The 14,718-nt window shown below is 41.2% G+C and overlaps 1 protein-coding gene across 2 annotated transcripts in view; it reads left to right on the forward strand.

Moving 5' to 3' along the window:
* Positions 1-14,718, forward strand: part of RANBP17 (RAN binding protein 17) — a 548,236-nt gene that overhangs the window by 394,380 nt on the left and 139,138 nt on the right. For both annotated transcript variants that reach the window (XM_033927588.1, XM_033927589.1), the window contains one exon: positions 10,266-10,373. In XM_033927588.1, the coding sequence (XP_033783479.1) occupies positions 10,266-10,373 (108 nt within the window). The remainder of the gene's footprint in view (positions 1-10,265; positions 10,374-14,718) is intronic.

The raw sequence follows: 14,718 nt of genomic DNA on the forward strand, positions 1-14,718 counted from the left end.
GTCCTTTGAGAAAGAGAATCTCTTCTTCCATCTCTATACGGCCGGTAATATACTTAAATCATGTCTCCTCTCTCCCTACGTTCCTCGAGTGAGTACAGCCACAAATTTTTCAGCCTTTCCTCGTACAATAGATCCTTGAGCCCTGAGACCATCCTGGTGGCCATCCGTTGCACCGACTCTACTCTCAACACATCTTTTCGGTAGTGTGGCCTCCAGAATTGCACACAGTATTCCAAATGAGGTCTCACCATGGTTCTATATAATGGCATTATGACTTCAGGCTTCCGGCTGACGAAACTCCTGCGGATGCAACCTAACAACTGTCTTGCCTTAGATGAAGCCTTCTCCACATGATCAGCAGTTTTCATGTCTGCACTGATGATCACTCCCAAGTCTTGTTCTGTTGAAGTTCTAGCTAAGGTCTAACCACTCAAGGTGTAAGTTCTGCACGGATTTCTGCTGCCGAGGTGCATGATCTTGCATTTCTTAGCATTGAAGCCCAGCTGCCAGGTCGAGGACCAAAGCTCCAACAAATGTAGGTCCTGTGTCATACTATCGTCATCAGCGAATAACGTTATCTTACCTTGAAGCCCCTGATTTAGGTCCCCTATGAATATGTTGAAAAGGAGCGGGCCCAAGACTGAGCCCTGCGGTACTCCACTGGTCACCTCCGATGTTTTAGAGAGGGTACCATTAACTACCACCCTCTGAAGTCTGCCACTCAGCCAGTCATTGACCCATGTAGTTAGTGTTTCTCCCAGCCCCATTGATTTCATCTTGCTCAACAGCCTGCGATGCGGGACACTATCGAAAGCTTTGCTGAAGTCTAGGTATATGACGTCCACGGATTCTCCCAAGTCTAGCTGTTTTGTTACCCAGCTGATGAGATTGGATTGGCAGGACCTACCCTTGGTGAATCCGTGTTGACTGGGATCCCGTAGATTCTCCTCATCCAAGATTGCGTCTAATTTACGTTTGATTAGTGTTTCCATGAGTTTGCATACTATTGATGTGAGATTCACCGGTCTGTAGTTTGCAGCCTCTGCCCTGCAACCCTTTTTGTGCAGTGGAACGACGTTAGCTGTTTTCCAGTCTATGGGGACTCTCCCGGAACTTAGGGAAAGATTGAAGAGTCCTGATAGCGGTTATGCCACGACATCACGCAGCTCTGGTCCCATGGCTTTGTTCATCTTGAGTCTTGTCAGTTCGTAGTAGACGTCGCCAGGTGTGAACTCGAAATTCTGAAACGGGTCTTCCACGCTGGGCCTTGCTTGCAACTGCGGACCGTGCCCCGGTGCCTCACAGGTGAAGACCGAGCAGAAGTATTCATTCAGTAGTTCTGCTTTATTGGAATCTGATTCTGCGCAGTTCCCATCTGGTTCCCGTCTGTGTTCTTTTTCCTATCACTAATATACCTGAAGAAGGATTTGTCCCCTTTCTTCATGTTCTTTGCTAGAGTCTCTTCCACTCGAAGTTTGGCCTCCCTGACTGCCGTTTTGACCGCTGCAGACCGCGCCCTATGTTCTAGTTTAGCTTCCCTAGTCTCCGTTCGTTTGTAGGAAATAAATGCTTTTTTCTTCTCCTTGACGAGGTGCGAGATTTCTGCGGAGTACCATTGGGGTTTGTTGTTTCTCTGCCGTTTGTGTACTGATTTAATGTAGAGGCTTGTCGCTTCATGTATGGTAGATTTCAGGGATGACCACATAGCTTCCACATCATCGGTCGTAGCTTGGTTCTGCAGTGTCCGGTGGACGAAATCTCCCATGCGTTCGAAGTCAGTGCCTTGGAAGTTGAGTACTTTTGTTTTCGTGTTTGATCTAGGGAAACCTTTCCTGAGGTAGAACCACACCATTTTGTGGTTGCTGGAGGCTAGCTTATCTCCTACCGAGACCTTCGAGACGCTATCCCCGTTGGTGAGTACCAGGTCCAGGATCGCCTGGGCTTTAGTGGGTTCCAATACCATTTGTTTGAGTCATGCTCCCTGGTTGTTGCTGAGTATGAGTTCCAATCTGCATCAGGCATGTTGAAGTCCCCTAGCAGAACAGCGTCTCCCCGTAGAGTGATATTCTCTATGTCTTCAATTAATTTGGAGTCTTTGTCTTCCAGTTGTCTTGGAGGTCTATATACTACTCCAAGATACAGGCATTTTTCCCTGCCTCTGGCCAGGTTCACCCAGAGGGATTCCCCGGTGTACTTGACATCTGTGATTCTGGTAGTTTTTATGTATTCTTTAATGTACAGTGCCACCCCTCCCCCTGACTTTCCCTCTCTGTGCTGACGAAATAAGTTGTATCCCGGTATAGCCATATCCCACTCATGAGAGTCTGTGAACCAAGTTTTAGATATTGCCACCACGTCATGGGCGGCATTCATTATTTCGGTCTCTAATTCTAGAATCTTATTGCCTAAACAGTTTGCATTAACATACATAGCCCTCCATACCCCGTGATTGCTAAGTCCCTGTGGGGAGTTTCCCACCTGGGGTAGTGTGATTCCTAGAGAATTGTTTGCATGGGGGCACTTACTTTGGACTTAGAATCGGAGTTTCGACTCACCTCGTCAGGATCGTTCCTTACTGCACTTGTATCTGAGTGGGTACCCTCCCCCGACTTACCTAGTTTAAAGCCCTATGAAGCAGGCAGGCTAGTCAGTGTCCAAAGACGTGTTTACCCCTGCTGGTCAGATGGAGTCCGTCTGGTCCCTGAAGTTCTTGCAACGCCTCTCCATAGTTCAGGAATCCAAAGTTTATTTCCCGGCACCATCCTTGAAGCCACTCGTTAGTCCTCAGTATATGCTCATCTCTGGCACTTCCTTTGCCTCTAACTGGGAGGATCGAGGAGAAGACCACCTGGGCTCCTGTCTGCTTCAGCCTCTCACCCAGGGCTCCAAAGTCTCTAGTTATGTTCTCCGGGGTGTTCTTAGCAGTGTCGTTTGTGCCAATGTGGATGAGGACCATGGGGAAGTGATCTTGGGGCTTGAGAAGCCTATCAAGACAGGCGGTGACATCTCGGACCCTGGCTCCAGGCAGACAGCAAACCTCTCTCTAGGACTGATTCTTTTCTCAAAGAAGGGGTTACAGTATCATTGCACCCTACCCTGGAAGATGCACTGGTGAAGAACTGTGAAACTCCCCTCAGGTTGTACCCAAGAAGGTGGACACACTATATTGTATCCAAAAGGCTCCTGGATTTGAGATGGCTCAGCTACCTTCAGTAGTGATAAGAAAGAATGTAACAATTTAAATAGAGTACTCAAAAATATTGTCACTATCATTTAATTTTAACCCTTGAAGCATCCATTAGTATTCCCTACAGTGTACTGATTTTACTATCTTACATTAAAACGTCTTTACACTGAGCTCAATACACACATAAATCTCTCTATCCATGCCTCTTATCATGTCTTGCCTGGTACACAGACTGTAATAGCTCCCCACAGACATCATGCCATCTAGGGGGTAACCTTATTTCATTAATCACTGAGTACCATCAAGAGATGGACATGACCCCGATCAGTAAAAGCCACACCTGCCCCCTTGGCTTTTCTTAATATAACACTAACCTACAGCTTCTCTTAATATATCTTGCAGCCTCTCTTAATAATGCCTGCAGTTCCTTATCATGCTGTTTCAAAAAAAACCTATGGACCTTGGTCTTACTTGAATATAAATTCATTGACGTCCTACAGAGATAGATCTGCATACAACACCAAACTGTTTGGTCCAAATAACTACATGAACAGGCTGCATACCCCCTCAGTTCTTATCTCTATCTCCAGAGAAGGCCAAGGAAAAAAAACTACCAGACACAAAAATGTAGTTTAAACATTCAAGGCCTTGGGAGTTTTTTGGCACCCTACGAACTGGTAGGACAACATCCAAAAAGTCTCACCCACCTCACCCAATTATAAGTGACTGGCCATTTTATTGGGATTATGACATTAATTAATTAATTCGTTATTTAAACATACATAGTTAGTACATCTTCCAATTAGATTACAATTGCTTCACTAGGAGCCAATTACAAATTGCATTCTTCAGCAATATTCTATTGGTTCTATTCAAGTCACATAGTTTCTGTTTAATCATACTTCATTAGTAATTTTCTTTAGCAACAATGACTTAAATTATCACTTGCTATTGAATCATAAGACATCCCCGCAGACCTATGTGCCATGCTGGTAAACAGCTAAGTTTTGCTTCCCAAGCATTATTAAGGGAGAACAGTGTTACCAGGTCAGTCAGGGCTACATGGGTGGTATACAGTACAGTTGGATGAGTTTTGGAAGGCTCACCACACAATGTAAGTGGGTTATGGCGAAGTGTGTACCTGGAACTTTTTATGTGAAGTTCACTGCAGTGCCACTGCCCCCTAGTGTGCTCCACTGCTGTGCTGGGATTTGTGTGAGGCTGATCTAAAAAGGCTAGCTCCTTCTACATCACAATGGCTGCTTTTTGTGCATTGTTCATTTTGTTTTTCAAAAAGGGTTCAAAAGATAGATGCACTGAGGTCAAACACATCTAGGAAATGGGTCATGTTTGGGGAAAAAAACAGATGTTTTTCAGGTTTGAAAATGGCCATTTTCTCTACTTGATTTTTGAATGTTTTTCCCCAAACATCAAAAATCAGATTTAGATGTCATATTGAAAATTCCCGCTATATCTTATTTTTGAGATAAGGTGACCAAAATTGCACGCAGTATTCTCATTTTTGTTTTCCATTTCTTTCCTAATAATTCCTAACATTCTATTTGCTTTCTTAGCCTCCACTGCATACTGAGCACACGTAGTGACAAGAGAGCTCCTACCACATGTGCTACATGTAGGGAATCTTAGGAAACAGTTTGTATGAAGGAGGAGCAAAGTTGTGCCATGAGTATGTGTGAGTACATGCGTAGAATACCCACACATTTATACCAACGTCAAAGCAAAGTGTAAATTTGTGCCAGCATTTGCATGCTGCTGGGACTGGTGCCAAATCCTATTTTGTAAAGGCACAGAAGTACTTACTTGCCTTTAGAAAATACATTTAAAGCTGTTTATATTTATTATTTGTTGTTTATTTTAAAAATGTATATTCTGTACTGTTTACTATCTTATAATACAAACTTAGAATAACTCTGGGGTTTACTGTCCAAACAGCTGATAGTAAGAATGAGAAGAACTAATTTTAGGAAAGTTGAACATGAAAACAAGGCCAGGGGTCATAGAACTCCTTCTAGTGGAAACAATGTTAGACTGAATAGTGAGGTGGAGCCCTTGTGTTTAATTCCATGCTTCCTTATAATAATTGGGTTTCCCTAGCAAATCGGGTTCCTTGGCAAAGGGCCAAAGGCTTTTCATAATTGTATTGACAAGAAAATGAATATGATAAATGGTGCTCATTCAACTGAGACAAGATTTATAGGTTTCCTTCAGGCAAGAGGATAAAGGCATATATTTGGAGGAAAAGCAAAAAGTGTTTTCTAGTTTAAAAAAAAAGGAAGGGGGGAGTTCATGCAGTAAGCCACTTTTACGTTTTTATAAACATTTGTGGGTTGTACTTTTCTTCAAAATATTTCACAAATGAATGAAATGTAATTAAATGATGAAAGTTATTCAAGTTTATTTAAATCTTGATATACTGCTTTTATAGTCAAAGCAGTTTCCAATTAATACAAAGATTTAAAAAGATTAAAAAAAAATTAAATAAAGGGAACAATTCACAATTACCATACAGACACAACATGATACAGATGGGCAAATGGGGAGGATACATTGCATAAAATAAAAGAAAGGGGAGGTAAAAAGCAAAAGGAATCATTAATGAAAGGCCTGACGTCTGAGATTTTGAATAAAAAAATTAAGTATAAATCTTAAAGCATCTCTGAAAAGTTATTGAGATTCTTTTCTTGTCTCAAGGTTAGAGGTTAAGTATTCCACAGTGTGGGAGCGCTTACAGTTATGCATAAGAGCTTCTTATTTTTCTAAGATCGAGTCTGATTCTGTGCATGAAGATTCCATTTTTAGTGAAGTTTATTTGCTTTGCACCTTCATAAATGTGGAGGTCTTCTGTATTCTTTAATTTGTGTAGCACCACTTAGCGGTGTATCTGAAATTTCACTTTACACTGATGTTCTACTGATAATTTATTGTGGCATTTTGCTACTTCATTTGATATTTTATGCATGTTTGACACATCCCCATTTCAGAAGAACGGTAATGGACATTGTTGAGTTTCAGGTTTTTAGTTGTTTTGGGATGCTTGATACTGTATTTGTTTATTAAAAACTTTATATACCGCATAACGGCCTAAAAGGATCCAAGCGGTTTACAATGTATAATTTGCATTCATCAAGAAAAGAACTCCATTAAAAATAGAAAAGAAAAGATTAAGAGCAAAAGTTATTTTTTTTTCTTCATAAAACATTATAAGAGACAACATCTCAATAATAACAATTCTAATGGAAAAACAATAGAACACTCAAATCTCAATGAGCCATAATTTATACATACAGCTAAAAATTCTCCATTACAAAATTAATCATTATATAAACACAAATCACATTGTTACTTCACTTTGTGCTGATGTAATTTGAAAGTGAGTCAAGGAAAGCATGTTGTCTATCTGATTTCTTCTTGATATCACAGAAAGAGAGAGTAGCCCTGGATTTCTAATGTGCATATCTTATCCTCACTGTTACACTATTTAAATCATTGTGTAGGTAATTCACTTCCTATTTAAAACAGATGATCATTATCTTGCCACTTTTTCCTGCTGAAGTACATTTCGCTACTGTTGTGCTGTTAGCCTATTAAATTCATATTCAATCTGCATAGTCAGTCTATTATGAATCTGAAATACACTTTTAGCTGTAGAACCTGTATAATAAGAAGGGGTGCAGGAGGAGTAGACATGAAATGTTTCAATCCCTTAAACCCAGAAGATTAAACCTCACATTAAAAAAAGAAGAGTATAACATGGCTAAAATGACAAGGAAATGAACTTGAAAATTTCTAAGTTTAAATCTTTTCTTAAAACTTACCAACAAGGTCCCGCATGAAAGCCTACTTCGAAAAATTGCAAGCCATGGAATCGAGGATTAAAAACCATGGATTAAAAACTGGTTGGCAGAGTGGAGTTAAATGGACAATACTTGGACTGGAAAAGCGTCACGAGTGGAGTGCCGCGGGGTTCGGTGCTCGGGCCTGTGCTCTTCAACATATTTATAAATGATCTAGAAATTGGCACGACAAGTGAGGTGATTAAATTTGCGGACGATACAAAGTTATTCAGAGTAGTGAGGACACATAAGGACTGTGAAGGCCTACAATGAGACATAAACACATTCGAGGAATGGGCTGCGAAATGGCAAATGAGGTTCAGTGTGGATAAGTGCAAGGTGATGCATGTCGGTAACAAAAATCATATGCACAAATACAGAATGTCCGGAGCTATACTCGGAGAGAACCCCAGAAAAGAGACTTGGGAGTACTTGTAGTCAATGAAACTGTCTGCAAATGCGAGGCGGCAGCACAAAGGGCTAACAGAATGCTAGGAATGATTAAGAAGGAGATCACGAACAGATCTGAAAAGGTTATCATGCCTTTATACTGGGCCATGGTATGCCCCCACCTGGAATACTGCATCCAACACTGGTCGCCGTACATGAAAAAGGACATAATACTACTGGAAAGGGTCCAGAGAAGAGCGACAAAAATGGTTAAGGGACTAGGGGGAGTTGCCGTACAATGAGAAGCTAGAGAAACTGGGCCTCTTCTCCCTTGAGAAGAGAAGACTGAGAGGGGACATGATCAAAACATTCAAGATATTGAAGGGAATTGACTTAGAGAAATAGAGATTGTTCACCCTCTCCAAGGTGAAGAGAACAAGAGGGCACTCGCTAAAATTAGAAAGAAAAAGATTCCGTACAAGAGTGGTAGAAATCTGGAATGCTTTTCCGGAGGCTGTTATAGGGGAAAGCACCCTTCAGGGATTCAAGACAAGGTTAGATAAGTTCCTACTGGAACAGAACATTCTTCCAACATTGAAGATACTCCTCAATTAAGTTTGAAGGTGGCTGGTGGAGGTGGAGGTCATTGTCACACAATGGTCAGCAGTGTCATGAGAAGATATTTGGTGACTCTCCTTCAGCTCATTAGAATCCAAAGTAGCCCCAACTTAAAAATTATTGAAGACATTGGTTTAGTGTCATCTGCAAATTTAATCACTTCATTTATTCTAGTTTCCAGATAATTTATAAATATGTTAAATATCTCCTGTCCTAATACAGATCCCTGTGGCACTCTATTATTCACCCTCCATCAAGGAGAAAAATGGTCTTTTAACGCTATCCTTTGTTTTCTGTCTGATAAGCAAGTCCTAATCCACAACTGAACATTGCCTCCTACCCCATGACTCTGTAATTTTTCCAGGAGCCTCTCATGAGGAACTTTGTCAAAAACTTTCTGAAAATCTACATACACTGCATCAACCGGCTCATCTTTATCCACATGTTTATTCACACCTTCAAAGAAGTCAAAGAAATTGGTGAAGCAAGATCTCCTTTTGCTGAACCCATGCTGACTCTGTCTCTTTAAATCATGTTTGTCTACATGTTCCACAATTTTATTTTTTAATGTGTTCAATTTTGGAAACCATATCTGGCAGTCCAGAGGAAGGCGACGAAAATGGTGGGAGGTTTGCGCCAGAAGACGTATGAGGAGAAACTGGAAGCCCTGAAAATATATACACTAGAGCAGTGGTTCCCAACCCTGTCCTGGAGGACCACCAGGCCAATCGGGTTTTCAGGATAGCCCCAATGAATATGCATGGAGCAGATTTGCATGCCTCTCACTTCCATTATATGCAAATCTCTCTCATGCATATTCATTAGGGCTAGCCTGAAAACCCGATTGGCCTGGTGGTCCTCCATGGTTGGGCACCACTACGCTAGAGGAAAGGAGGGACAGGGAAAGGGGAGAGATGATTCAGATGTTCAAATACTTCAAAGATATTAACGTAGAACAAAATCTATTCCAGAGAAAGGAAAATGGTAAAACCAGAAGGCATAATTTGAGGTTGAGGGGTGGTAAATTCAAGAGTAATGTTAGGAAATTCTTCTTTACGGAGAGGGTAGTTGATGCGTGGAATGCGCTCCCGAGGCAGGTTATGGAGAAGAAAACGGTAACCGAGTTCAAATAAGCATGGGATGAACACAGAGGATCTCTAATCAGAAAATAATGGGTATACATTGAAGGAACTAAGGCCAGTACTGGGCAGTCTTGCACGGCCTGTGTCCAGTATATGGACATTCAATTGAGGATGGGCTGGGGAGGGTTTTGATGGCTGGGATGGTTAAGATGGGCTAGAGTGAGCTTTGATGGAGATGGAACCTAAGCACACTACTGGGCAGGGTTCTGGGTTTCTAGCCCAAAAATATCTAAGTAAAAAGACCGTTTAAACTAAATAATTAATTTATGGAGCATATATGTTTGGGCAGATTGGATGGACCACTCAAGTCTTTATTTGCCATCATTTACTATGTTACTGTGTAATTGTTTCCACTATTTTGCCTGGCACTGAAGTCAGGGGATCATAAACAGATCGGAGAAAGTTATCAAGTCTTTATACCAGGCCATGGTACTCCCCCTCCTGGAATACTACACTGGTCGCCGTACATGAAGAAGGACATAGTACTACTCAAAAGGGTCCAGGGAAGAGCAACTAAAATGTTTAAGGGGCTGGAGGAGTTGCCGTACAATGAGAGATTAGAGAAACTGGGCCTCTCCTACCCCTTTTTCCATTTGTTCCCATTTGTCTTTGAGTATGTCACGTAGATTTTACTTGTCAAATGCAAACCTTAACTTTTGTTGAAAACTGTATTTTTATTGTACACCGCTCAGAAGTCTGATTGAGCGGTATAAAAAATTTTAAATAAACTTGAAACTTGATGTCTCTAATCCCCTCCTCCCTCATATGGCTTTGCATGACACTTGTGTATTTTTGAGTGCCAGTAGAAGCCCATGCAGCTTATAAAGATGGAAGGTGAAAACCAAGACTGATGATAACTGTTTCTGATGGATTGTAATTCAAATTGTTAGTTATTATTTGCCTCAGTTTCTCATATAAAAGATCAGGTTATCATGGGATGATGATATCGTTTTGGTTTCCCAATTTCATTTTGTTCTATGAATACCAGCACAAACAACCTTATCAAAGAATGAAACAGTAGATCTTCTGTTAGCTTTGCTTTTGTTCATTACCTTCTTTAACTTATTATGAAAGCTACACTTCATACCTTCCAATTCTCCAGAAGGCTGTTGAGCTGTGGTACCGAGAGCCAGCATGCACAACTCCCATCATGAAGCTGATGGCAGAGCTCTTACAGAACAGGTGAGAGTCAGTCTATTACGACACTAGAAGCTGTGCTAACATTTGCTATTTATTGATCTAAAATTTCTTATATACCACCTGTAAGCCTGAAGGCTATTGAAGCGGTGTACATTCAGTTTTATAAGTAATGTCCCCCTTTCTAACTTCTGATTATTTTTAGAATACAGCTTTTTGTATATTTTTATGACGCTGTGGACAGATCCAATTTACACTTCATATATTGCTTTTCATAATAGCAATGGTTTATAATACATTTTTAAAAATGAGAGAAAAAGAAAAGACCTCCAAACATCTAACAGGGAAGCCTAACAAAGGAGGGAGAAGAAGGGTGTAGATAAAGTTGTCACCAGCCACAACCCATAAATCCCCAAGGAGCCTACTGCCCACCAGAAACTCAAGTAAACAAATAAGTCTTAATCTCAGTCCTAAATTTTATATGAAGATTCAGATGAATTAGAAACATAGAAATATGATGGAAGATAAAGACCAAATGGCCCAGCCAGTCAGTCCATCCACAGCATCCACTATCTCCTCTCCCTAAGAGATCCCACTTCTCCACCACCTTTACTGGGAGCCTATTCCACACATCTACCATCCTTTCTGTAAAAAAGTTTTTTCATAGATTACTCTTGAGCCTATCACCTTTTAACTTCATCCTATGCCCTCTCATTCTGGAGCTTGCCTCATGTCTCTTTCATATCTCCCCTCTCCTGCCTTTCCTCCAAAGTATACATATTTAAATCTTTAAGTATGACCATTTTAGTAGCCTTTCTCTGGACTGACTCCATCTTGGTGATATCTTTTTGAAGGTGTGGCCTCCAGAATTGTACACAATATTCAAAATGAGATCTTACCTCCTTTTTCCTGTGTACCCTAGCATCCTTCTAGCTTTCACTTCACCTTTTTGGCCACCTTACGTTTATCACATACTATCTCACTCCCAAGTTCTGCTCCTCTTTTGTGCACAAAAGTTCTTCACCCCCTAAAGTACCATTCCCTCGTGTTTTTGCAGCCATTAGGGATGGTGCTATAAAGACATTTAGTGAAAGTGATATTTGAATTGTGAATGTAATATCCTAACAAGAATATATGGTGTAATGAGAGAAGACAGATAAAGTGGAGAGCCCATATGGTGTGCCTTGTGTCTTTGGACTAAACTCTTTCAAAAATGTAGCCTCTAAAAACCAGAAACTAATGATTTTAGAATAAAAAGGAGTTGTTGTAATCAAAATTATGCTTATGGCCTAATAGCCGAATGGCCAAATTTTGGATCCATTAGAGGTACTTTTAGCAAGTTGATAGTTCCTAGTATATAGTAGTACAATAATCTAGGCAGGAGATTATTAAAACATGCAGACAAGAATGTTGAACCAAATCATCCAAGAAAGAATATATGGAGCATAATTACTAGCACTGCTACTTATTTCTGTTAGTGGCTCAAGGCATTAAAGCTGCTTTAACCACTGTCAAAATTTGTATTTGAAGGGAAGCTGTGGTTACATTTGAAGGTGTTAACCAGGCTTATAAGGAAAGATGAGCAATGTAGGAAATTCTGACAATAAGGAGGCTTGCAAGTGATCTAGGAAGCTACTCTTGCTACTATGAATCATTTCTATAGCACCACTATTGATTCACAGCCATGTACATCAAAATAGAGAAGAGACAGTACCTGCTTCAAAGAGCTTACAATCTGGTCAAGATAGACAGATTGGACAAGAAGGTGCATCAATGCAGAGTGCTCAGGAGGGGAAATTACAGAGGGAATGATAAGAAAGATGGGTTGGAGTTTGGAATTGAAAGCATCTTAAAAGAAGTAGACTTTTAGCCTGGATTTGAATACTACCAGAGATTGAGCTTGGCGTACCGAGTAAGGCAGTTTGTTCCAGTCATATGGTGCAGTAAAGTAAAAGGGATGGAGTCTGAAGCTGACTGTAGAGGAGAAGGGTACAGATAAGAGAGACTTAACTGGTGGGGGGAATATGAGGAGAATACACTTGTAGATCAGTAAGAGGAGTTTGAACTGTATGCCAATGAAGTGACTTGAAGAGAGGGGTAATGGGCATAGCCACATTGTCAGAATATGAGGCATGCAGCAGATTAGTGTCCAACCACCTAGGTATATTTTATAGTAAGATAATAACAAAGTAAATGTTGACAAAAGCGGTAACACGGTTATTATGGGAGACTTCAACTTCCCCGGAATAGACTGGAGTCTTGGAAGCTCAAAATGCGCTAGGGAGACAGAATTCCTGGAGGCTATACAAGATTGTTTCATGGAGCAGTTTGTTAGAGAACCAATGAGAGGAAATGCCACTCTGGATCTAATCCTAAATGGGTTAAGGAGACCTGCAAAGGAAGTAGAGGTAGTGGGACTGTTGGGAAACAGCGATCATAACATGATCAAGTTCAAGGTTGAGGTAGGAATACCGAAAAGAAAGAGAACCATAACGACAACTTTCAACTTCAGGAAAGGAAACTACGAAGCAATGAGGGAAATGGTAAGGAAGAAACTTAGGAACACTTCCAAGAAATGGCAAATGGTAGAACATGCCTGGTCTTTTCTCAAGAACACGGTGAGCGAGGCACAAAATCTGTATATCCCCAGATTCAGAAAGGGGTGCAAAAAGAGTTGAACAAAAGACCCGGCGTGGATAACTAAAATAGTGAAGGAAGCGATAGGCAATAAGAAAAATTCATTCAGGAAATGGAAAAAGGACAAAACCGAGGGGAACTGGAAAGAGCACAGGAAGTATCAAAAAGAATGTCACTGAGTGGTTCGAAAAGCCAAAAGAGAGTATGAAGAGAGGCTAGCCAGGAAAGCACAAAATTTCAAACCGTTCTTTAGATATGTTAAAGGGAAGCAACCGGCTAGGGAGGAGGTGGGACCGCTGGACGACGGAGACAGGAAGGGAGTGGTGAAGGAGGAGAAAGAAGTGGCAGAAAGACTTAACATGTTCTTTTCGTCTGTATTTACAAACGAAGACACATCCAACATACCGGAACCTGAGCAATTCTTCAATGGAAATCAAGCAGAAAAATTAACATCCATGGAAGTGAGCCTTGAAGATGTACGTAGGCAGATAGAAAAACTAAAAACTGACAAATCTGTATTTACAAACGAAGACACATCCAACATACCGGAACCTGAGCAATTCTTCAATGGAAATCAAGCAGAAAAATTAACATCCATGGAAGTGAGCCTTGAAGATGTACGTAGGCAGATAGAAAAACTAAAAACTGACAAATCCCCGGGTCTGGACAGAATCCACACAAGGGTTCTGAAGGAATTAAAGGAGGAGATAGCGGAACTACTGCAGCAAATTTGCAATCTATCCCTGAAAACAGGCATGATCCCAGAGGACTAGAAGATAGCCAACGTTACGCCCATCTTTAAAAAGAGATGAAGAAGTGACCCAGGAAACTACAGACTGGTGAGTCTGACCTCGGTTCCGGGGAAAATGGTGGAAGCACTGATAAACGAAAACATCGATGAATATTTTGAAAGAAACGAACTTCTGATAACCAGCCAACATGGTTTCTGCAAGGGGAGATCGTGCCTAATGAACTTATTACACTTCTTCGAAGGAATTAACAAACGGATGGACAAAGGAGACCCCATAGACATCAAATATCTAGATTTCCAAAAAGCCTTTGACAAGGTGTCCCATGAACGCCTACTCCGGAAACTGAAGAACCATGGGGTGGAAGGAGACGTACATAGATGGATCAGAAACTGGTTGGCAGGTAGGAAACAGAGGGTAGGAGTGAAGGGCCATTACTCGGACTGGAGGAGGGTCACGAGTGGGGTCCCGCAGGGCTCGGTGCTCGGGCCGCTGCTATTTAATATATTCATAAATGATCTAAAAACAGGGATGAAGTGTGAGATAATAAAATTTGCAGACGACACCAAACTATTTAGTGGAGCTCGGACTAAAGAGGACTGCGAAGAATTGCAAAGGGGCTTGAACAAACTAGGGGAAAGGGCGACGAGATGGCAGATGAAGTTAAACGTTGAGAAATGTAAAGTATTACATGTGGGAAACAGAAATCCGAGGTACAACTATACGATGGGAGGGATATTATTGAAGGAGAGTACCCAAGAAAGGGACTTGGGGGTAATGGTGGACATGACAATGAAGCCGATGGCACAATGCGCAGCAGACGCTAAGAAGGAAAACAGAATGCTAGGCATAATCAAGAATGGTATTTCAACCAGAACGAAAGAAGTTATCCTCCCGTTGTATCGGGCGATGGTGCGTCCGCATCTGGAATACTGCGTCCAATATTGGTCGCCGTACCTTAAGAAGGATATGGTGATACTCGAGAGCGCTCAGAGGAGAGCGAC

The sequence above is a fragment of the Geotrypetes seraphini genome, chromosome 18 (assembly GCF_902459505.1).
Source record: "Geotrypetes seraphini chromosome 18, aGeoSer1.1, whole genome shotgun sequence".
Lineage (NCBI taxonomy): Eukaryota > Metazoa > Chordata > Amphibia > Gymnophiona > Dermophiidae > Geotrypetes > Geotrypetes seraphini.